This window comes from Mastomys coucha, unplaced genomic scaffold, assembly GCF_008632895.1.
Source record: "Mastomys coucha isolate ucsf_1 unplaced genomic scaffold, UCSF_Mcou_1 pScaffold1, whole genome shotgun sequence".
NCBI classification, from domain to species: Eukaryota; Metazoa; Chordata; class Mammalia; order Rodentia; family Muridae; genus Mastomys; species Mastomys coucha.
This window is the reverse complement of record NW_022196891.1, coordinates 83672360-83696736: the sequence shown is the minus strand read 5'-3', so window position 1 is coordinate 83696736 and position 24377 is coordinate 83672360. Positions and strand designations below refer to the sequence as shown.

The 24377-nt window shown below is 45.7% G+C and overlaps 1 protein-coding gene across 1 annotated transcript in view; it reads left to right on the top strand.

Annotated features, from left to right (window-relative positions):
- The window catches only part of Tgfb2 (transforming growth factor beta 2), an 84058-nt gene that overhangs the window by 41443 nt on the left and 18238 nt on the right, over positions 1-24377 (top strand). Inside the window, exon 2 of the mRNA XM_031338002.1 lies at positions 16105-16268. Coding sequence (XP_031193862.1) covers positions 16105-16268 — 164 coding nt within the window. The remainder of the gene's footprint in view (positions 1-16104; positions 16269-24377) is intronic.

Genomic DNA, 24377 nt, shown 5'->3' with positions numbered 1-24377 from the left:
CTGTAGACCAGGCTGGCCTTGATCTCAGAAATCCACCTGCCTCTGCCTCCTAAGTGCTGGGATTAAAGGCATGCGCCACCACCACCCAGCCTTAAGAGTACATATTTCTTATATTTGTTTTTTTGAATGTGTATAAATGTGTGTGGTGTCCATGCGTGAGCGTAGGTGTGTGTATGTGTGCATGCGCACATGAGTGCAAGTGTGTGTGGAAGTCAGAAGAACATGTTTGGTGTCTTCTTCACTGCTCTCTACGCTACTGGCTGGGGCAGGGTCTCTTACAGAACCTGGAGTGCGCTGGTTGGGCTAGTCTAGCTAGCCAATTTACCCCAGGCTTTCCTTGCCTCCGTGTCACAAGTTCACTCAGTGGCTTTTGTGTGACTTCTGAGGATACAAACTCCAGTCCCCGTGTTTGCATAGTGAATACTTTATCTACTGAGCCATCTCTTGAGCCCCAACTGGGAGTCTGTGTTGGCCTGCATCAGTTGCCTGCCACATGCCAACTGAGCTCTTGATGGATGGGAAGTCACAGTTGTCCCATATCCAGAAGGACATCTAGTGAGCACAGCAAATGTCAGGACAATTACGGATTGCTTTGAGCACCAAAAAGTGATTTTTGTTCATGAGTCTGATGATCATTTTGGCACCTGTACTATTTTGTCCGTTGCTGTAGCTGACTGGGGACCGTCATGAACAAAAGAGCAAGCCCATCCAAAGACATCTGGGGGTAGGGGTGGGAGTGGAGATGGGGGTACCCTCTCATAGCAGAAGGAGATGGGGGCTAGAGGGAGGGTCTCTGTGAGGGGGGACCAGGAAGGGGGCAGATTTGATGAAGGTAAATTAATTAATTAAAAAAAAAAGACATCTTCATCACAAAGACATTTTCATCCCCGATGAATCAGAGGGACCCCAGCACATGCTCTCTCTTACTTTCTTGCCTTCCTTCTCTCTCTCTCTCTCTCCCTCTCCCTCTCCCTCTCTCCTCCTCTCTCCCTTTCTCTCTCTCTCTCTCTCTCTCTTTCTCTCTCTCTCTCTCTCTCTCTCTCTCTCTCCTTCTCTTCCTTCTTCCTCCTTTCTGCCTCATTCCCACCTCCAGGCCATTCCCAAAGCACTGCACAGGGAAGGTCATTGTTTGCTGGCAGCTGCTGGCCGCTGATCACTGGACATAAGTCATCCTCCATCACGATCCCTTCAGGTACTGTCACCCTCAGGCCGCTGTGCACTTACTGGAAGACGCTTCTGAACTTGGCATTGAACACAACTATTACAGTAACAACCAAGAGAAGAAATCCTTTCAAGGCTGGTTGAAAGACAGCTTGTGTGTTTAAACGTTGCTCTCTCTCTCTTGGAGCTGGAATATGATGGAGGTTTCAGAGTTGGTCTCCTTAGTGTGCTACAGTTCGCGTGCTCGCCGTAGGGGATGGTGTGGCTCCACTGGCTGCTTTGTATCTCACAAGGGAAGCTGGATTATCAACTCCGGAATGGTCTTAGTCATTGTCCTGTTACTGAGAAGAGAGACTATGACTAAGGTAACTCTTATGAAAGAAAGCATTTAATCAGGGGCTGGCTTACAGTTTCAGCTTAGTACATTGTCATCATGGTGGGGAGCCTGGTGGCAGGTGAGAGCTCTGTCCTCATCTGCAAGCTAGCAATGTGGAGGTGGAGGGTGGGGAGACAGACAGACAGACAGACAGAGAGACAGAGAGACTGGGCCTGGCATGGGATTTTGAAACCTCAAAGCCCACCTCCCAGTAGCATATTTCCTCCAACAAGGCCACACCTCCTAATCTTTCGAATCCTATCAAAGAGTTCCACTCTCTGGTGACCAACTACTCAAGTACATGAGCCTATGGGGGCTGTTCTTATTTAGAGCACTACAGAGATCAAAAGGAAATCTTCTGGATGTGTGATTTAGTCTGTACACCACCATAAGACCACCATAATAGGAGAAGTGGGTATCTTCTGTGATATAACTGCTATCTCCAGACACAGTGAGAGATCCCACTGACTTCAGGATAGATGTGAAGAAGCAGAACTCCCATTGGTGTAACACAACTTCGCTCCTCTGTACCCGTTTCCTGTTAACTTTACTCAAGTTCTGCTCTTGGACACTCACCCTGGTGCTCTGGGACTCCACTTCCACCCTAACACGCTGGTAAAATAATGCTCTGTCCTCTGCAAAACTCTTTTGAAAGGATGATTTGGTAAATAATGTGAGAATCTGGCTTGCTTTGTGTGTCAACTTGATCCAAGAATCATCAGAGAGGAAGGAGCCTCCGTTCAGGAAATGTGTCCACGAGATCCAGCTGTAAGGCATTTTCTCAATTAGTGATCAATGGGGGGAGGCCCAGCCCATGCTGGGTGGTGCCATCCCTAGGCTGGTGGCCCTGGGTTCTATAAGAAAGCTGACTAAGCAAGCCATGTTAAGTAGACCAGTAAGAGACACCCCTCAGCGGCCTCTGCATCAGCTCCTGCTCCCAGAAGCCTGGCCTGTTTGAGTCCCTTCCTGACTTCCTCCAATAAATGAAGAACAATATGGAAGTGTGAGCCAAATAAATCCTTTTCTCCCCAACTCTAATTTTGGTCATGGTGTTTCACAGTAGCATCAGAAACCCTAGCTAAGACACAGGAAAGCAATTGGCGACAAGATTAAATGGTCGTGTATGCTCTTCCATTTACCATCAGCCTATGTGGGACCAGGGCTGCCGGAGGTGTCTGAGGCCCACTGAGTTTGGATCTCAGTCACAAAGTTTGTTCCAAGCTTCCTAAGACAGGCAGAGATAACTCTCAAGCTTACCCGAAAAGGAGACTCATCATCTCTTAAGAATCCTCTCTCCATTCTTAAAATCACAGTGCCATCTAAATTTGGTGACTTTTCTCTCTTTTTTTAAAAATTTATTTTATTTTATTTTATTTTATTTTATGTGTATGAGTACACTGCAGCTGTACAGATGGCCATGAGCTATCATGTGTGAGGCTGCTGGGAATTGAACTCAGGACCTTCTGCTGGCCCCGCTCGCTCCACCCTATTTCACTGTAGCTGTCTTCAGATGCACCAGAAGAGGGTGTCAGATCTCATTACGGGTGGTTGTGAGCCACCAGGTAGTTGCTGGGATCCGAACTCAGGACCTTCGGAAGAGCAGTCAGTGCTCTTACCCACTGAACCATCTCACCAGCCCCTGACTTGTCAAATAAACTGTTAACTAGTTGGATTAACCCTTTCAACTCTCTGGGTATTGTTTTTACTCAGTGTCCTTTCCCAACATTACAGTGAGTTAAAATGTGGACATCCTATGGCCTCTATACATAAAAACAATGACACTGCAGCTCAGCCCCCGTAGGATTGCTCTCACCTAGTTCAACTGTTAAACATTTGAAAGAGTTTGGCTCTGAGCTTCTTCTGCAGTGAAGATTTAACTGAAGACTTGGTTTTTTTTTCCTCTTATAAATGGTGACCCGACCTTGAAGCACAGAAAGCTGCTGGGCGCCCAAATGAACAGGATTCTTAAAATAAGCATCACACCCTGGCCGCGCTCCAGAGTTCCTGCGTTGTACGGTTCATCTGGATTCCTGTAATTCCTATATGCTCCCATATCTTAATTGCCCATAGCTCTGTCGCCAGTACAAACAGGATGAGGGACGAGTGCACACCCTGTGCAAGTACCCACCAGCCCTAAGAAAGCTCCATCCCTGGAAACCTCTGATGTTTTCTGTAGAGTTCCAAGTGGTTATCTACTGAAATGCCAATGGAGATAGTGGGGAACTTAGCGATCCTTCCGAGCAGGTCAGACTCCTCATTATCTTTACAGTCCAGATGGAGAGCTACCATTTAGCGCAAAGAAAGCTCTAAACTAGCACCCAGGCTTTGAAGGCTATGCATTTGGAAGAGCTGGCTAGTACAGGTTGGGAATGCTGGAATAAAATGGGTTCCAGAACTTTCCTACTGTCTGTTTTTAGTAGGGGCACCGCTGGCCTGATGACCTACTTTGAAGCGTGCCACTGGGTAACCCAGAAGTGCCACCATGGTGACAGGTGACAGCCTAGTTTCAGAGTGGACTGCTCCATGTGGAATTGAGCCATTCAGTGCATGGAGCCTGGAGAAGGAGGAGCTTAGTGTACACTGGGGTCTGTATCCACTTCAACACACGTTTCAACACATTGTTTCTTATCTGTGAATTTAGGTTATCAATTTAGGTTACCTGTCTTCTGAAACATCACTTAACAAACTGATAATGCAGGTCCGCTGTGCCAGCCTTCAAATTCCTCTCAGTGAGTTCCACTCCAAAAATCAGCTTCAGCAAATTAAACACACAGGGGATAGTGCTAAATGATGAAACGCTGTACACACAGACGCCTTAGGACGTCTTGGCCAGCTGTGGTGCCCCACCTTTAATTCCAGCCCTTTTGAAGCTGGCAGAGCTCTCTCTGTGCTTTCTATGCCAGCCTGATCTACATAGCAAGTTCCAGTCTAGCCTGGGCTACTTAGTGAGAAACGGCCTCCAGAAAAGGAGGGAGGGGGAGGGCTATAAGTTTGTTCCCAGGGAAATGCATAGTAGTATGGGTACAAAAGTAAAAATAGAATAAAATATTCACAAGATGAGGTGTAGGTGTTAAAAAAAAAAGTGCAAGTTCAGAGCAGGTAACAGTTCCCTATTGTCCCTCTATGATTATGTTTAGGGTTAAAGGACTAATTTTAATATTGGGGCGAAAAGAAAGAGGAAAAGTGAATATGGAACAGCGAAGGGAAATTAGAAATTATTTGCATAGAAATGAGATGAGGAGATGACATGAGAACTGGCCTCAGAATTTTTCATCAGGACGGAGGGGACTCAGAAGCCCTTTGCTTAGGGAGCAGACCTGGGCCTCTCCTGAAGCCCCACGCTTGGCCCTTGACAGAGAACGTTTGTCTATCAGGAGCCCTCAGAGGCTGCTGTGCTGAGCCTGAGTTCTAAACAGTCAGGGGGGCTCAGATGCCATTGACCCTGCTCACGCTTGAGGGGCGCAGGCAGCCCTTCTGCACATGCTCACACCGCCCTGCTTGAGGGGCGCAGGCAGCCCCTCTGCACATGCTCACACCTGAGGGGCGCAGGCAGCCCCTCCGCACATGCTCACACCGTCCTGAAGGGCTACCGAGAGTGAGCGGCGCAACTTTTGCTTCACTTCCTTCAGACTGGTTCATGAGGATCATCGATGACTTTTCATGCTCCTCCTCTGCCAAGCCGTGGATTTAAGATGCTCCCACTAACAGCCCGTGCTACTGGGCTCAGTTGGCAAACAGCTTGCAATTCTAGCAGGGTGTGTACCCTGCCACTTATTAACGTCAAGGCAGAGCAGTGTATCAGCACCGCGCCTCAAAGTAATTAAGTGACTGCCTTTCAAAAGGAAGAAAAAAAAGTCCTAAGCAAGAAGCGTGCAGAAAATATGAAGAACCCATAGTGCTGTACTGGTTAGGTTTTTGGTTTTTTTTTTTGTTTTGTTTTGTTTTGTTTTGTTTTGTTTTTTTTGGTGACTTGATACAAACTAGGATCATGGGGAAAGCGGGAACCTCAATAGAGAAAATGCCATCGGATTGGCCTGCGGGCAAATCTGAGGGCACATTTTTCTTGATTAACGATTTCAGTGGAAGGGACTATCTCATGGGGGCAGTGCCATCCCTGGGCAGGTGATCCTGGGAGGTATACGAAAGATAGCTGAACATGAGCCTGAGGACAAGCCAGAAAGCAGCGGTCTTCCAGAGTGTGCTTCAATTCCTGCTTTGAGTTCCCTCGCTGACTTGCGTTCTCGTTGAGCTATGACCTGGGAGGGAGCTATAAGGGGAAATAAACCCTCTCCTCTTTAGATTGCTTTCGGTTGTGGTGTTTTATCACAGTGATAGAGAGTGGACAGCACCCTAGTTGGATGATTTTATTTGCTTACTTGCTTGCTTGTTTTTAAGGTTTGAGCAATATTTTCAGGCTGGTAAAAAGCTGTCCTGCCTGTGATGTGCACAGAGATCACGACAGAGCTTCAGGAGGGGGCATTGCCCTAGCAGAGAGAATGCCAGGGTTTATCTCTCTATGCTGTTTGCATCCCAGGAAGTGAGATGTCCCACAAAAAGCGAGGATGTCAAGGGTTGTGTCTTTTAACCCATGCCTTGCCAATGCTTGGTGGAATTGTAGAAAAATCTTAATCCCTTGGGTTCTTCTTCTGTAAAGAGAAAGAAAAAAAAATATGGCTCTTATTAAGGGGTTCAGGATGACTTCTAAATTGCTCCAGTGAAGTTTACTAAAGCAATCAACACATGTTGGTTGGTGTCTTTCTCTTGGGTTTGTTTGGAGCAGTTGCTGTTCTCTGAAGTAGTTGTATGAATTATGATGTTGCGGGGTCATAGCCTCTTTAGCTGTGTTGGTGTGACTAGACGTCAGAGAACAAGATGCACTGCTGCTTTGTTATGTACGTATGTATGTATGTATGTATGTATGTATATGAGTGTTTTGTCTGCATGCAAGTGTGGTACCATATGCATGCAACGCCAGAGAGACCAGAAGAGGGTATCAGGTCCCTGATAACTGGAGTTGCACTAAGTTGGGAGCTTCGACGTGGGTGCTGGGGATTGAACTCAGGTCCTATGCAGAAATAGCCAGCCCTTGTCACCCTTGAGTGCTCCTAAAAGCAGAGTTTAAAAGGAAGAAAGAAATGAGAGAAAGAGAAGGGAGTAGAAGAGACAGGAGAAAGGGAGAGGGAGAGTAAAGGGAGGGAGGAAGGGAAGGAGGGAAGGAAGGAAGGGAGATGTGGACAAAGGAAAAAGAGAGATGTACGTGTTATAAAGAAACTGCACTCTGTAAAGCTAACTCTAAACATCTGATGCCAGTGCTGAACTGAGCAATGGTAGTTGTGTGTGGAGTCTAAGCACTGAGAGTCTTAGGCAGAAGGATCACATGTGCAAAGCCAGCCTGGGCTACATAGCTAGACCCTATCTTAAACACAAGCAAGCAAACAAACGGTAGCTTATCCCCGAGAGCTACGGTGGCCTGTCCCTGGAAGACCATGAGGTCATTGACTCGCTCTTCAAACGTGCGTTCAGCCATCCTCTTCCCATGAGTACCTTCTCATGATTGCTTCCAAGCCAGCCAGTAAGTAGCCTTTTGCAGTCACAGTTGGCCTGCTTTTCAGTATCCAGAGCTTTTATTGTGAAGCCCCAAACCTCCCCAGCCAGCCTAGAGGTAGCCAAGAAACCTGGAACAGTAAGAGAAATGGGTGTCTCCAAAGAGGAGGGGTTTTATGGGGGCAATGGAAACTTTGGGATAGAAAGTAGAAACTCCATGTCTGTCACCGTTCAAGAAAATCCAAACATCACGGGTCAACCTTACTGTTATTTCACTTTAAAAAAAAAATTTTTTTTCGCTGTGTAAGAAGGGGCCCAAACAGCCCTGCTGACAGTATGCAGGGTCTCAAATAGCAGCTCGATGAAGGCCAAGTCACACAGGCTGATGCTGGCACAATGAGGCTGCGCACCGCCAGCGGCACATCAAGTCTGACACCGTCCCCCCTCTCGGAGACTTCGCTGTAAATTGCAGATGCTGTGGTGCCCTGAAACATTTAATAGGTGGGATGGCCGGAGAGAAAATCAGAAACCACGGCCGATGTGCTGTTTATTTCTCAGTCGTTTTGTGTTAAATTGCTGTGACTCGAATGTCAGCGGTGTCGGGATGTGGTGGTGAAACTGAATCTATGGCCAGTGTGCCAAGACAAATTTCAGAAAACCCCAAAACACAATTGTCTTGGCTTCTCCCTGGCTGCGCCTATGCGCACACACATAGGAGCTGATTTATTGCCCTCCAGCTGTTGGGTGCGCTGACTGTCTTGTTGCCATTCGGGGGGGCTGCCTAATGCACCCCCAAACTACTTCCCTGCACACTGAGGATGTCAGGAATGAAGGACCATTACACTCACTAAGCGTGTCACATGTCCATACCAATCACTGCTAAGCTTCAGGGTGTTGGAGTCCGTTGTGGAAGAGGAAACAAAGAGTCCCTTCAGCTCGTTGGAAGGTTCCAGCAGAGCCGTATGTAGATGCTAATAGATAGGGTTAGGGGAGTAGGTGGAAGTCGGAAAGATTGCAGGCAATACTGGAGTTAGCAGCATCCCTCTTACTGAGGATGGTCACAGTGTACAACCTCAGCTCCCTCAACCAGGGAGCGATCTATTAGGGAGTGAAGAGGTAGATCCAGGTATCAAACTTTCTCAAGGTGACCTTTACTGAAGGGGACCAAGCTTCCTTCTGTGTGCTCTTGTTGTAATAGCCCATCAAATGCCAGCGTGGACACTTCTGCCCGGGTGGCGTTCATGCAGCCTATGTTGGCGAGTCTCTTTTCATGGGACGCAGAGAGTGTAGAGTCCATGCTGAAAGTACCACCTCCCCTTGATGAGAGCTAAAAGTCATTTCAGTTTCCCCACACTGCATTTCTTCATCTTGGAAGCAGTGTGGTTTCGCTGCGGTGCATGCAGTACAAACAGTCCTTTCTTTTTATGGGAAGGGAGGATGGGTTAGGCACATTTTATTCACCCCTAACTAGTTCAAGAATTGGGGTGCTGGAAATGGAACACTGGCCAAAGTCATGTGGTCTGGCAGGTAGAGTCTATGGTGGATGTTCTCAAAGATGGTGGTGCAAAGAATTCCCTGACATCTAACCAGTAGGTCTAGGATAGTGGCAAAGTCCTCAGGTTGAGTGCCCATTCTTTAACAGCAGGATTCGGAGGACAAAAACAATGGAGGCCATTGAAATGAGAACAGTGTGAAGAGCTACCAGATTTGTTGCACCGGATGTCTACAAGGACGTGAATTCCTCTGCCTGCTGGATATTATCTCGGGAGACTTGTACTTATGTGATATGTGCAATGTCTGATCAAAAGCCTAGAGGTCCCTCTGTGCTTTTGCATTTGTTTGTGACTTTTTTTTTTCTTCCCTATCCTTTATTTCAGTGGTTCTCAAAATCTGAGGTACTCAAGAATTGCCCAAGACTGTGCTCTCCTCATTCTTTGAGCACCAGTGGTGGTGGGAAGACAGAGCATAGCGCCGTGCTCCTAGGGCTGTGCTCCTCACTTAGGGATCTCCATTCAGACAGAGCAGATCCTTGCCTGCACTGCAGAAAAGAATCTGAAGATCAGTCAACATTTATCGCAGTAAGCGAGTTTATTAAGACAAGATAAGGGGTGCTTCATGCCTCGGACTTAAGGGCGAATATTTCCAGAGAGGGAGAATTAAGGGAAGAGCTGTATACAGCCAAGGTATTGCATGCTGGCCCCTCAGGAGCTTCACTCTCAGCTGTTTCCACAATGACCGAATCTAGAATTCCATGCTTTAAGTCATGTCATAACTTCCAACAAAATGTAAAGATTATGTGGTTTAAAAATTAGCTAAAAATATATGAGCTGGTTTATGTATTTATCTTATCTCAAAGAATTTCCTTTGGCAGATGGAACTGTAAACTAGTTTTATGAGGTGTATGGTTAGGTTTAATGGGAGGGGAATGTTTGACAGTTAAGCTAGAGGCTACAAACATTGTAGCCTAAAGAAGAGATTGTTTTTAACATCTTTTTAAGATGTGCCTTTGCAGGCAAGTTTCAATTTTCTCACTTGTGCAGAAGTTTTTCAATTCCCAACCAAGAGGAAACACACACTGGGTCCCAGGTGAAGGGTGTCTTGGGTCCCAGGTGAAGGGTGTCTTTCCCTTCTTGTGTATGCCTGATTTTCCCAGCCTCAGGAATCTGAGCTCCATTCTTGTCAGAAGGGCCCTGCATCGGCTTGGAAGCCTCTTATGGCTTTGGGGAAGGAGTCTCGGTGGATTACAGTGCAGATAAGTTATGATGCCCTCAGGGAGCAGAACCTAGGAAACCTCCCCAGACTATTACCAACCCCTTGCAAGCCCACAGCCATCTATGTTTCAATTTGACCTACTGACCTTTCTTGCTCATCTTGGAAAATCCTCAAGGACTAAGAACACTGATAGCGTCTGTTTAGATGACTATTGCTGTTGGACACCAAGAGTTTCTCTTGGTCTCCAATGATCTTGTGTAGCACCACTGGCTTGACTGGCCAGGAATCTGTCAGTGTGCCAGTAGGTTGAATCATGGGGGAAGGGAGGGTATCTCAGAGCTGGTGCAAAATATGCCCCTCACCAGTAGCGGGTATGTTATCTCAAGTTCACAAGGCTGTGGACCCAGAACCACACTTTGAGAACCAGTATTTTAGCAAATGCAACAAATGCTGGTAGACCCTTGACCCAGGAATTCAACAGGCCACCTGTCTTTTTCTTGTCAATTTTGTGGTGTAACCAACTGAATGGAAGAATAAACCCTAGAGTGCTAACCCTGACCTGGCTTAGGGCAGAGCTCTGGACATTCTAGCACATTTCTTACAGATTCTGTTTCTTCTTTCTTTGTCAGAACACATATGTAAGACCTTTCTTCAACTTTGTTTCTTTGTTTTGTTTGTTTGTTTGTCTGTTTTTTTTTTTTTTTCCAGACAGGATAGCCCTGGCTGTCCTAGAACTCTCTCTATAGACCAGGCTGACTTCAAACTTAGAGATCTGCCTGCCTCTGCCTCCTGAGTGCTGTGATTAAAGGCATACTCTACCACCATTGGGCTTGACTTCTTTGTTGTTGTTGTTGTTGTTTGTTTTGTTTTGTCTTCCTATAAATCCCTAGTCAGCTTAGAACAGTTGATGTCTAGTCTAGGCTGGTTTCCCAACCATGACAGTCTTCCCACCTCAGCCTCCAAAATGTTAAGACTATGAGAGTGGACTGCCATACCTGACACTTTTTTTTGAGACATTATATGAGCATTATGGGGGTAGGGGTGGCATTGCTCCATGTAGAGAACTTTGGTGGGAAAATTGTCTTTAGAGTGGCCAGGGCTTTCAGTTAAACAAGTAAAAGATGGTGGGAACTTTGAAAACTCTGGTTACTGCTCACCCTGCCCCCCCATCCCCCCTTACTCCCTACCCCCTCATCCCTACCATACAGGGGACAGGAATTAGAGCACACAGAGCCCTTTATATGGTGCCCTGGGACATGCAGCTGTTTTTGTTCCTTCTCTTTGCCTCTAATGAATTCTGTCAGGCATCAAAGAGAGCTTCCCTCCCGGGCACATTCACAAAGGCCCAGTGGCCACTTGGCAGCTTTGCAAGGGACCTGAGGAGAGATTTGTGTAGGATCCAGGGCTCCAACTTCCCTTCTACTTTCTCATGTGGTCCTGACAGCACCATTCAATATTGACTTGCCTGGGTACGTAGATGAAGAGAGGCTCCGGAAAGCTGGGTCATGTTCCTGCTGTGTTCAGCCAAGGTCTACTTGATTTGGTATTAGAACTGAGATCCCCACTGAGATCTTTCCTGTCCTGAGATCTTCTTGTTCTGTGTGAATGTAGCAGGGCCTTTCTTCAAAGGAAAACCATGGGTCTTCTTGTTCAAACAGTCAGAAAAAGAGGGGCCGTAGAACATTCTAGAACAGCTGGGGACATAGCTCAGTTGTAGAGCAATTACATGGCATACATGAGGCCCTGGATTACATCCTAGTACAGGAAGCACCAGCAAAGAAGGAAGGAAGAACACAGGAAGGATGGAAGGAAGGAAGGAAGGAAGGAAGGAAGGAAGGAAGGAAGGAAGGAAGGAAGGGGAAGGGAAGGGAAAGGAAAGAAGGAAGGAAGGAAGGAAGGAAGGAAGGAAGGAAGGAAGGAAAGAAGGGGAAGGGAAAGGAAAGAAGGAAGGAAGGAAAGAAGGAAGGAAGGAAGGAAAGAAGGAAGGAAGGAAGAAAAAGGTCAGTCATAGTGTGTACAATTTTTGGTTTGTTTCATAGTTTCTTTCTCTGTCTCTCTCTGTTTCTCTCTCTCTCTGCCTCTCCCTACTTGGTCTCTGTCTGTCTGTCTGTCTGTCTGTCTGTCTGTTTCTGTCTCTCTGTCTGTCTGCCTCTGGCCTCTGCCTGTGTTGGCTATGCCCCCTTGTGATGTGCTAGGTGTTATTTCACTGAGAGATCCTCATAGGTACCCAAGGTCTTGCCCATTAACTCAGAACGTTCAGCTTACCTGTTGCTAGCCTCCCCCTGACCCTAGCTGCTTGTGATATTACCGAGCAGACATATTCTTCCCCATAAGTCTGTTGCTCTATCCCAAGATATTCTAAGTTCCATAGTGGCCTATGCTTGGTAAGTAAAGTGGGCTAGGGGCATGTCCCCACTGAATGTTTTCCTGAATGTGCCATGACACTGCCATCAAGGGATGGCGCAGTTGCCACCACAAAATGACTGGAGTGGTGTGCTTGAGCCCAACTCTTCTAAGTGGAGTAGTCACCATGTGGTCCAGGAACTTTGGGTGAGGCTGGGACCAGCAGAGAGCAAAGGGCAGAAACAGCGAATTCTGGAAGGAGAGGCCAGTACAAGGGCTGAGGTTCCAGGCCTCGAGCCTATTGTCCTGTAGGACTTCACATTTAAAAAAAAAAGAATTAAAATGTTATTAAGGATTTCAAAATGATACCATAAAACATTCAACTCCGAGTAAGGACCTGAGATGGGAACCCTGGCGTCTGCTCTGGTCACAAGGCTAAGAAGTCAGCTCTGGGCTATGCAGAGCCTGAGGTGCTTTTATAGAGAGAATGCAGTCTATATAATAAATTACAGCCTTGAGTCTGTCTTATTTGGGACAGACTCAAGTCAGTATGTTATGTTTATGAAGTCATATGTGATTAAATGCTACATTTAGCTTTCTGTATACTGATACTTTGCAAATTATTGAGGAGTTAAATCCCTGCACCCCCAGCTCTCCAATTCCCCAAATTCGATTTAGCAAAAATGTGTAGCTGGAGCAGGGGTACGGGCAAATGACCGCTCAATCCACGACACACGAATCTCCAGTGCACGTGGTTTTCTCCGAGTGCGGGGCACATGGGAATGAAGGCTTTGGGGGGAGTAACAGAGCCAGTGGCTGGTGGGAAAGCCAAAGGGTTGAAGGAAAATCAGTTTGCTTGAGTTGAGAAAGTGAGTCAGAAACAGAGAGGGAGGAGCCAGCCTGGCTGTGCATGTGGGTAAACTGGCGCCGGTCAGGAGGAAGTACCTGGCCACCTGGCCAGAAGGAGAATGGAAGCTGGGATTGGAATTACAAAGGATTATAGTGAGAACCCATCCCAGAAGGGGTAGTGAGTTCTTGGAGGAGGCAGAGGAAACAGCTCATTCCTAAGTGGGTGGATCTGGGCTGCACAAACCATTAAACCCCTACTCTGCTGCTCTGGCTGCCTGAGCTGACAGAGCAAGCTTGCCATGTTCTGGTTCTGGCTGGTAGTAACCTGATACATTTCATTTAGAGCAATTTTTCAGCGATATCTCCCCTAAACAAGAGGACATTTGGCAAGTTGCTCAAGCCCTTCATCCAAGCCAGGGGTTCTGTGATCAGTAAGCAGGTGACACTAGGGGACAGCTCTTGGGTCAGCAGCTTTTACTGGCTTGTCACATCCCCCTCGAGGCTTGGTTGCTTTACCTGGCTCCAAAACCTGACTAGAGACATTGGTCGGGCCTGCTCAGCCATCCTGCCACCTCGTGCATTAACTAGAACCTAAATGCAGATTGATATTATCAGTCGGTTGAAATATAAGCTGTCTAAATGGTTCTGTGAGCCAGCAGAGAGAACTGTGTGCCTGGGGTGGAGGGAGCACAGAAGAGGGGACCACACTTAGCCTTCAAGCTGCTCTTGTAAATATTTGCCCATGCCCCTTCAGTACTCAAAAGCCCGGGACAGGATCATTTGGGGAGTTGCTTAGAAGAAGTAGAAACAAAATTGACCCCACGGTCCGAGGCAGCTGTAAAAAAAGGAAACCGCGTGCGTACGGGCAGAAGACCAGAAAGGGGAAAAAAATTGTTCAAAGTTTAATAAACACAAAGGAGAATAGAAATAAATCTGGGAAGCACTTTATTTACAAACTTGATAAAGGAGGAGATTATGGTGGAGGGGTGTGAAAGATGGCTGTTTGTGGAAGTCAAAATGGTTCCGGAGGGGCTCCACAGAAAGGAAAAGAGGAAAAGGAGGAGATGTTTACTCTGGCTAATGACAGGAAACACACAAAACCGGTCTCGCTCTTCCAGGACCTGCTTTCAAAGGATGTGCGAAGCTTCTGCTGTCTAACGCAGAGGATAAGGGAAGATGAATGTGGCCATGGCTCCTGTGGACGGATGGTTCTGGCCAAGAGGGTGTGGAAAGCCAGAGAGCCTGGCCTGAGCTCTGCCCAGCATGCTGTGCCAGGGCCACCGACCTGTTTTCAGCTGGGCTGCTTAGCGCAGGGCCGGGAATCCTGACTCCTGGGATGGGTACATTCCAAGCAGAGAAAAGCCAGTGTTGTCTCAGCATCTGTCTTGTGGGATTTCGATCCTCAGGGGCTCCGAGGAGGACTCTTCGGTTGCCCCGAAGGCTTTACACAAGTCTGTCCCACTGAGCGCCAGCACAGCGTTTCAGTGAATCCTTCCTTTTCCTCCAACATCTGCTTATTTTAGATGTGTGGGGCTGTTTGTTGGTTGTTTGTTTCTCAGAGTTCTGGCTTGTGAGTCTACAAAGCCTGAATTCATAGGGCGATTGACTTGGAAGTCCATGAGCCTGCATTTGCAGTCTTGAGGATATGGGGAGAGATAAGAAAGACTGCGGAGCTCCTAAAGATGAGGACATCTGCTTTGTTTCTCAAACTCCAGTAAAATTGTCAAGGCATGGATTTCCCAGGAAATCATGACGGTATTTATTATCTGTCTTAAGATCAGCAAGATGGCTTGAGTAATAAGTTAGTATTACCAATAGCCAGATATCTGATTCTTTCAAGACACTCTGATGATTATCTGTGCAAATAAGAGATCTTTGGTGAAACCCCTATATTCAGAACCCTGTCCTGGGGGTGGAGGGTGAGGAAGAAATTCCTTGCAAATAGTCTCTACTTTCCAGATTTTAAAAATTTTTATAGGGGAAAACAAAATAAAAAAAATAAACACAATACAGAAACAATCAAAATATTTAAAGAGAAGCATAACCGTGGATGATCAGGTTGTAATGAGGTCATGTGAATGAATGAGTGATCGTGTGGTAATGAGATCATGTGAATGTAAGCACAAGAAGGAGAGTGTCTAGACCAGCTAGAACATTCTAGAATGGGGAAAGTATATTTACAGGGGAGTGGTGGATCATTGTAGAAACATACTTAAAAGCCAGGTTCTGTCGGCCCAGTGTTGGTGGTCAACAATCGTTGGAAGTAAAATCAAAGAGACAGGAGAGCCTGCTTGGGTCTTAGGGTAATGTCATGCCCATAGTCAAAAACAAGGGCAGTTGCTAGAAAAATAATAGAAGGTCCTAAGCAACGCGTGGTCTTGAACTTGTGCAACATCTCAAAAGCTGTCTTCCAAGAGGCTCCAAAGTATAGGAACTGGTGCTTTATTCATCCTCTTTCATAACTAGGATGACCTTTTACCTACAGATGAGGTCACCCTCCCCCAGGAATTTGAAGGCTGGCGCAGGTGTGGGTAGTTTGTGGGTCTGCTCTTGTTTTATTCAGATTTTTCTTATCATGACTTGGTCATGTGTGTGAAAACTCAGGCTTTAAAAGTTAAAAAAAAAAAAAAATACGACCCAGTCCATGAGCCTGAGGAGGAGTAGAGTAGCTAGGTGCCAAACTTTCAAGGAAAGAACCACATGGGGAGAAAGAAGCCTTGCCATTTAGGAGCTATTTTCTTGGCATATCTGATTAAAGTGTATGCAAGCCCGGCAGCTCTCTCCAGCCATCAACCGTCATGAACTTGTTCCAATTCATCACCATCTGGGGTTTTCCACTGGTCTGTCAGCCTTCAGAAGACTGGGTTAACTGCTTGCATTCAGACGTGGTGGTTGGAAATGGCTTGTTAACTGTTCTTAATCTGCTTCCCCTGGAACCAAACACACATGTTGATTTTAGTTTGTTCCTGGTTAAATTGTTAATGGTATTAAATTGGCCATTGGAAACCAAATTCTGTAGCCATTTCCCTGCTGGCTCCTTGGGACCCTCTCACACTGTGGTCTTTCTTGAGAGCATGATGGACTGAATGGTTCTCAACGGTTGTGTTAACCTTTTACAGATGCCATCCCGCCCACTTTCTACAGACCCTACTTCAGAATCGTCCGCTTTGATGTCTCAACCATGGAGAAAAATGCTTCGAATCTGGTGAAGGCAGAGTTCAGGGTCTTCCGCTTGCAGAACCCCAAAGCCAGAGTGGCCGAACAACGGATTGAACTGTACCAGGTAACCTGTGCTCTGGTCGTGTTGGTGGGGTGACACGCTTTCTACTCTTAGGATTTTCTGCCATATGCTTTCGTAATGTGATGCTTTGTTGATACTCTCACCGAAAGAGCTGGCCCCTTTTCACTCAGCAAGGCTGAGACATAGAACGGAGTACCAACCCTGCACACCCTGGAGTACTCGCCTTAGGAGACTCTAGTTGGGGAAAAACAAAACAAAACAAAACAAAATAAATGGTTTTGTTCTTTTTTTTTTATTAGATGTTTTCTTTATTTACAATATCTCCTTTCCCAGGTTCCCCTCCAAAAAATAAAAGTAAAATAAAATAAAATAAAATAAAATAAAATAAAATAAAATAAAATAAAAAAACTAAAAAAATCCCCTGTTCCCTCCCCCTCCCCCCACTTGCCATCCCACCCCCTGCTGCTTACTGGCCCTGACATTCCCCTACACTGGGGCATAGAACCTTCACAGGGCCAAGGTCCTCTCCTCCTATTGATGACCGACTTGGCCATCCTCTGCTATATGCATGCTGCTGGAGCCATGAGTCCCCCCATTTGTACTTTTTGGTTGGAGTTTTAGTCCCTGGGAGCTTTGAGGGTACTAGTTAGTTCATATTGTTGTTCATCCTAAGGGGCTGCAAACTCTTCAGCTCCTTGGGTCCTTTCTCTAGCTCCTTCATTGGGGACCCTGTGCTCAGTCCAATGGATGACTGTGAGTATCTACTTCTGTATTAGTTGGCTACTGTCAGAGCTTCTCAGGAGACAGCTATATCAGGCTACTGTCATCCAGCATTTCCTGCCATCCACAATAGTGTCTAGATTTGATGACTGAATATGGGAAGGATTCCCAGGTGGAGCAGTCTCTGAATTGTCCTTCCTTTAGTCTCTGCTCCATAGTTAGTCTCTACAACTCCTTCCATGGGTATTTTGTTCCCTCTTTTAAGAAGGAACAAAGTATCCAAACTTTAGTCTCCTTCTTCTTGAGTTTCTTGTGATTTGTGGTTTGTACTTTGTGTATCCCAATCTTCTAGACTAATATCCACTTATCAGAGAATGCATACCATGTGTGTTCTTTTGTGATTGGCTTACCTCACTTAGGATGATATTCTCCAGGTCCATCCATTTCCCCAATAATTTCATAAATTCATTGTTTTTAATAGCTGAGTAGTACTCCATTGTATAGATGTACCACAATTTCTGTATTCCTCTGTTAAGGGACATCTGGGTTGTTTCCTGGTTCTGGCTACTATAAATAAGGCTACTATGAACATAGTAGAGCATGTGTCCTTATTACATGTTGGAGCATCTTCTGGATATATGCCCAGGAGTGGTATAGCTGGGTCCTCCGGTAGAACTATGTCCAATTTCCTGAGGAACCGCCAAACTGATTTCCAGAGTGGTTATACCAGCTTGCCAGACCACCAGCAATGAAGGAGTGTTCCTCTTTCTCCACAACCTCACCAGCATCTGCTGTCACCTGAGTTTTTTATCCTAGCCATTCTGACTGGTGTGAGGTGGAATCTCAGGGTTGTTTTGATTTGCATTTCCTTGATGACTAAGGATGTTGAACAATTCTTTAGGTGCTTCTCAGCCATTCGGTATTTGACAGTTGATAATTCTTTGTTTAGCTCTGTACCCCACTTTTTTAATAGGGTTATTTGTTTCTCTGGAGTCTAACTTCTTGAGTTCTTTGTATATATTGGATATCAGCCCTCTATCGGATATAGGATTGGTAAAGATCTTTTCCCAATTTGTTGGTTGCGATTTTGTCCTATTATCAGTGTCTTTTGCCTTACAGAAACTTTGTAATTTTCTGACGTCCCATTTGTCAGTTCTTGATCTTAGAGTGTGAGCTATATGGTTTTGTTCTTAAATGGGAAGACCTTAAGCTATTTGGAAAATTGAGTTGTTCAGAAGAGCAAGTTCCTGAAGTTTCTGGATGCTCTCTGATTTAACACCTTCCCATATGATGCTCCCTAGAGGATGACTCTGAGTCAGTTGAGACTGATGTATGAAAGATACATTGATAATTCTCAGGGCACTCTGTGGAGAAGGTGGTGTGTGTGTGTGTGTGTGTGTGTGTCTGTCTGTCTGTCTGTGTGTGTATCTGTATGTGTGTGTGTCTGTGCGCCACTGTGAACTTAGCGTGAGAATGCTCCTATCCAGTGTAATCCATTAGAACCTTAACAGGAGGAAATCAAAGCTGTCTTCTTACCTCTCATTCTCTCCTACCTCCTTCCTTCCCCATTAAATCTGGTTTCCAAAGAGTCCAGCTGATGGAAGGCGGACATGGTGCCATGATACAAGAGTTCACGAAGCAGCAACACAACCATAAACCCTTTCTATCCATTTAGTATTTTAATCTGAGCTGCATAAGTATTAAACATTTAGACTTAAAGATGAAGTGGAGAATTGATGTTTGTGGAGCAAAGTAATTAAGCTATTTTAGGAGGGAGAACACCTCATCACCCACATAAGCAGATGGCTACATAGTTCATCTGAGGCTTTAGGGTGTAAGGTGGGATGATGGTGGATGGGCTGGACCTTCACTTGGAGAGATCTGGATTTCTAAGATGTGAAAAGAGGGGCACCTAACTACTGTGGGGAAAACAGTGCTAGTGGAGTTAATAAAAACTGCCACTCTCTCCTCTACCCACACCTCATGTATGTGTGTGTGTGTGTATGAGAGAGAGAGAGAGACAGAGACAGAGACAGAGACAGAGACAGAGAGAAAGACAGAGAGAGAACTCTTAGCTTTTATTTCTCATATTGCCCAAGAGGATATAAAATAAAAAGAGCTCAGCCAGAAAACTCGACTGTCTGTTAAATTAGACTTGCGAAGTATGCTACTGAAAAAAAAAAAGTTATACTGTGCTCCTGTTGTATGGAATTTTACAACACACAATCCCCTTAAGACTGATCTCACCTCTGGTGCCACATTGGAAACATACACAGCATAGTAACCATTTCAACCACCCTCCAAAACAAATAAACAAACAAAACAGCCATGATGTATTAAAAAACACTCTTTACACAAGGCCATTGATATATCTCAGGGTCTTTAGAGTGATCAAATGACCTGCCTGCCTCATAAGAACGCTCAATTGTTAGCATTTCCATTAAGTCATGATGCTACCCTGAGTTGGCTAGCCTTGTGAGCAGATGGACTCAGAGAGCCACACAGACAACACTCCTTCTTGTGTGCGTTTTTTTAAAAAAAATCCCAATGGTTCAATAATAACTAATAGTGCTAGTATCTCTGTATTTATAATAGAATCCAGGAACAGTAGAATAATGCTGACAGTTATTACTAACTCATACAGTATGCAGTATGCACTGTGTGATGCTGTAAGTGCTCTCTCTGTCTCTTTCTCTCTCTGTCTCTCTCTGTCTCTCTCTCTCTGTCTCTCTCTCTCTCTCTCTCTCTCTGTGTGTGTGTGGGGGGGGGTGGGTGTGAAAAGAGCCATTCACCCTTTATAAAAAACCCTACAAGGTAGGTACTGCCATCCCCTGTATGTCATAAACATGGATACTAGAGCCTGGTGAACTTCAGTGTCTTTGTTGGCCACTGGACTAGAGGAGGACCACGCCTGGATTCCAACCCAGGCTGTCTGGCTTCTGGAGCCACATTCCCGACCTCTTCACCATATGTGCAGAAAGCACATGGCTGTGGGGTTGGGACCGTGTGTGTTGAAGGTATAGCTTTGGCCCTTTGGAATCCCAGGGAAGTCCTGCTGCTAGAACTCTTTGCGAGTGGGTGTGATCCAAATACAAGCACTTTGCTTGTCAGAGATGTGTCAGGTGCAGAGTTCATGCATGGAAACTTCCTGGGCAGGCTCTGTCCCCCCAGCGATTACCGCTGTAATTTCCCAAGCATTCTTTTGAACTTTTGTAGAACAGTATCTCTAATTTTCAGTCTGGCTCCCAAATGTTATAAACAAAGCTTGAGCTCTGTAGTCCCTATGGCACAAGGTCTGATTCCTACGCGCTCCCCCTATGAGTTGCCTCAGGGCTTACCTAAAGAACATTTCCCACACCCTCTGTGCAGGAGCCCTTTGGAATAGAGGAGAAAAAGAGCTCGGCAGCCACTCATCCCTCGGTTTGCTTTTGATCCCTTTCTTTTTCCGTATTAGATTTTTTGGCCCAGCAATTGTCCCTTCTCTCTCAGCCTTTACATCATGAACTGGAGGGAAAGGTTTTCTTGAATGAGTCTCTGATGAAATGTGCCTTCTAAGAGGAGCATATCAAACGCAGAGGCGGACTATTATCTGGATCTACTGGGTCACCTAGAGGGAGTACTTCTTCTACATGTGGCTTTTGGTTAGGAAATTATATACAGTGCCGTCCATTCTTTCTGATTGGACTTGGTCTGAGCTGTTTCCTGCTATGAATAGAGCAGAGAAGAGTGTTTGATGTCATTTTAGGGCTTGTGTGCTTTTGCTTGATTAAATCCCTAAGGACAGTGAGTGGGCAAAGAGCTGGGATGCATCTTGTTTGTCTTTTGAAGAATTACTCTAAAGTAGTTAAATCCATGGGGACAACCCTTTACTTTGCTCCCTGTCCTTTACTACTATTTCCTAGTCCATCATCAAAGAAATTTGCTACTAAACATTGATTTTTAATTTTTTTAATTTGTGTGTCTATGGCGCTGCATGTGCCTACTACCCACAGAGGCCAGATGGGAGCATCAGAGTCCCCAGAACTGGTATTACAAATGGTTGCAAACCTCCCAGTGTAGACCTTGGGACTGGGTTCCCTGGAAGAGACCCTAACCACAGAGCTATCTCCCTGTCCCCCCTCTGAACTGACTTCCAATAAAGTTCTTTTTATCCTGCTTCCAATGTTTAGTATCCCAACTCTCCTATAACCTCCTCGAGGCCAACGTCTCTTCCAAGGGAGAAAGCATGCTTATTTTATGACTCCGGCATTTTGATGAAGTTCAAAATGGCTTTTGATAGAACATTTGTTCTAGAAGTAGGCTGAGAACACAGCTCTTGATCAAGGGGGCGGGCTGAGAACACAGCTCTTGATCAAGGGGGCGGGCTTACGGCTTCGGAGGTGGAGTTCGGTCTCATCATGGTGGGAAGCAGGGAAGCAGGCAGGCAGACACGGTGCTGGAGGAGGAGCTGAGAGTTCTACATGTTGACTGGGAGGCAGCTGAGCGAAGACTCCTTCACAGACTTCTCTCCACAGAAGGAGGCCCCCCTTCATCTCGAGCGGACCTGGAGCACTAGGAGTCCTCAAAGCCCACCTGTATCCTAACAAGGACACAGCTTCTAATAGTTTCACTTTCTGAGGGCCAAGCATATAAACACATGGGTCCAAAGCTATGGGTCCAAACCTCTTCAAGCCACTCCAGGTGGTATTGATATTGTTTGAAACTGCTGTACTAGTGGAGAGATTAGACAATGAGGTAGATGGTGCTAGTTTTCACTTAGATGTGAAGGCAGGCCCCTTCAGCTTCCTGAACCATGCTAGCGTGAAAAGTGCTGCTTTCTGCCTTAGACCACTATGTGCTTCCCGAATGCCGGTCCCTGGTCTATCCCATCCACTCTCTACACATTCCCTACTAAGGCTTGTGTTTACTCGTCTGTCTACCCACAATGTACTTCTAGAGCTACCCATGTGCCTGCCTTCCATCTGTAACTTACTGGTAACTTTGTGCCCTACCCTGTCTGTCGCCTCAGGGTCTACTTTCCAACAGAGCCACCTCTGCCCTCAGCGCTTCTTTTCTCCTTGATGAGGCTCTTTGTCATCAAACGCCCTCGAGTGTGTGCTTGCTCCACCTTCATACTACGTTTCCCTTGCCCTGATGTCCTTGCCTGCACAATAGCTACTTAGTAGATGCTTTTGAATCAAGTCAAGGAAAAATTTCACAAGAGCATTGTTAAAATAAATGGGTGACATCGTAAGTGCTTCTTTAAGAACCACCACTCGCTTCTTTAGCTCTGGGAAATGTCCTACATTGATTTTTAAAAAGTTCTCTCTCCAAATATTGATGAAGAAAGGGATGTATTTACCTACCCATTTTCTGTTGTTTATTAAGAAGCTGGCAGCCTACCTAATAACAATGTAGGTTTTTTTTTTTTTTTTAAATATAAGATTCTATGACAAGTTAATGAAACTGATACTCTTGGGTTTAGGCATGGCTTGAATCTTAGGCATGACCCCCAATGGAAAGTTTTAGTCAAGTGGTAGAACATTGAAGAAGTGAGGCATGATGGGAAATTGTGCCTTTAAGGAAGCACCTTCATAGTGGTTGACTGCCATGCTATGGTGGGGATTAGGTCTGTTGAGACTGAGTTGTTCTTTCTCCCAAAGTGGCTTGTTATATATCGGGTCCAAAGGGTTCCTCAATTTCCCCTAAAAAGGCAGGCCCTCTGACTTGATCCAAAATTGAGTCTAGGCTCAATTCAAGCTGGACCATATAGAGAAGGATTTCTGGTGATAAAAGCCAGTACTCCTCAGGAATGTGAGAAAGGGATTCCCATCTAATAAAGGGAGTCATTTCCCTTGCCTCTGCAGAAGGGACGTATGGCTCTCCACTGGCATATACCTGTGATATCTATTAGCACATCCAGGCCTACACTGGCCTCCAGGCCCCTCACTCCCTAGTCATACTTACTTACACACTTACCAAAGCACCCATCTTAGCTGCCTGGCCCTTCTCATCTCCCCCACTCCCACTCTGCTATGATAGCCCCCAGGCTATCATAGGTCCAGACCCCACTTCCTTATAAGGTCAAGATCTCCCCACCCCCATCTCTTCCCTAGTAGTCTAGCTTTTTCTATTCTTCTCTTTCTTGATATTCTCTCTCGACATTCTCTGTCATTCTTCCTGCTTCTCAAGCCCTGGCCATGCCCAGTCTATTCTTGTTTTCTAGGCTCTGAACTCTTCTAGATGCCTCTATATGATCTCTCTCTCTGTCTCTCTCTCTCTGTATCTCTCTCTCTCTCTCTCTTTCTCTCTCACATCCACAATAAAAACCTTCTCCCCAATCATGGAACAGCCATTTCAGTGTTCTTTTTACTGTGCCACTTGCATACACCATGAAGCAGGGCTACCCTATGTTGACCTCTCTGTGTTCACTCATGACACTTTGGAGCACACTCTCACCAGGCTGATATAACCCACATGCCCTCACTTTCAGTCCTCTAAACTATGAGCCAGATAAACCTCTTTTCTCTACAAAGTACACAACCTTGGGTATTTTGTCATTACGGCAAGACACAAACTAAGAAGATAACCCCTAAGCTCTCTATCTTTAAAAACAAACAAACAAACAAAATAGGCCTATTATTGACTTATTTAAGCTTATTACTGTATAGTCCCTCCCACTAATGAAAACACAGCTGAATGTAAAGATATACATAAATTATAATTCATGTGAATTGTAGGTACTGGGAAGTGGAAAGGAAGGTATTAGAAACGTGTTCTTCAAGCCCATGTGTGTGAATGTCAGCTCAGAGAATTGGAAGAGGAAATCAGAGAAGAAAATCAGAAGAGAGCCCCAGGTAGCCAGTCCATGGGCCTATCTCAGAGTCATCCCCATCTGTGGCAAGAGACAACTGCATCATTGGCACAGTGCATAGTCCTCGGCTGGGCGGTAGAGCCACCAAGGAGTGAGGGAGTTTAGCCAGCAAAAGGAAGGATACCATGTCCTCAAACCACTGAATGCTAGGCTGCGTGGTCTCTCTCAGGCAGCTGTGTGATTCAGTCCGGTAGAATCCCTTCTTAAGCTGTGAGAGAGGTCTGGGATGGCCTCACATGTTCCTCTGAGCTGCAGCCTGTAGATTTCAAGTGACAAAGGTCTCTTTCATTCCTTAGACCTGGAGAAGTGAATTTACTTGTTTATGCCATATGCAGTCACAGTTGGCACAAAGGCCCATCTGTAGAGAAGGAAGGAAAGAAAGGGGAACAATAGGGAATTGTAAGGTGTTTCCATTGCAGAGTGATGTGGAGTGGGGTGTATATGTGTGTGTATGTATGTGTTTGTGTGTCTTGCGTGTGTGTCTATGTCTATATGTCTATCTGTGTTATGTTTCTGTGAGTATGTCTGTGTTAGGTACCTCTCTCTCTCTCTCTCTCTCTCTCTCTCTCTCTCTCTCT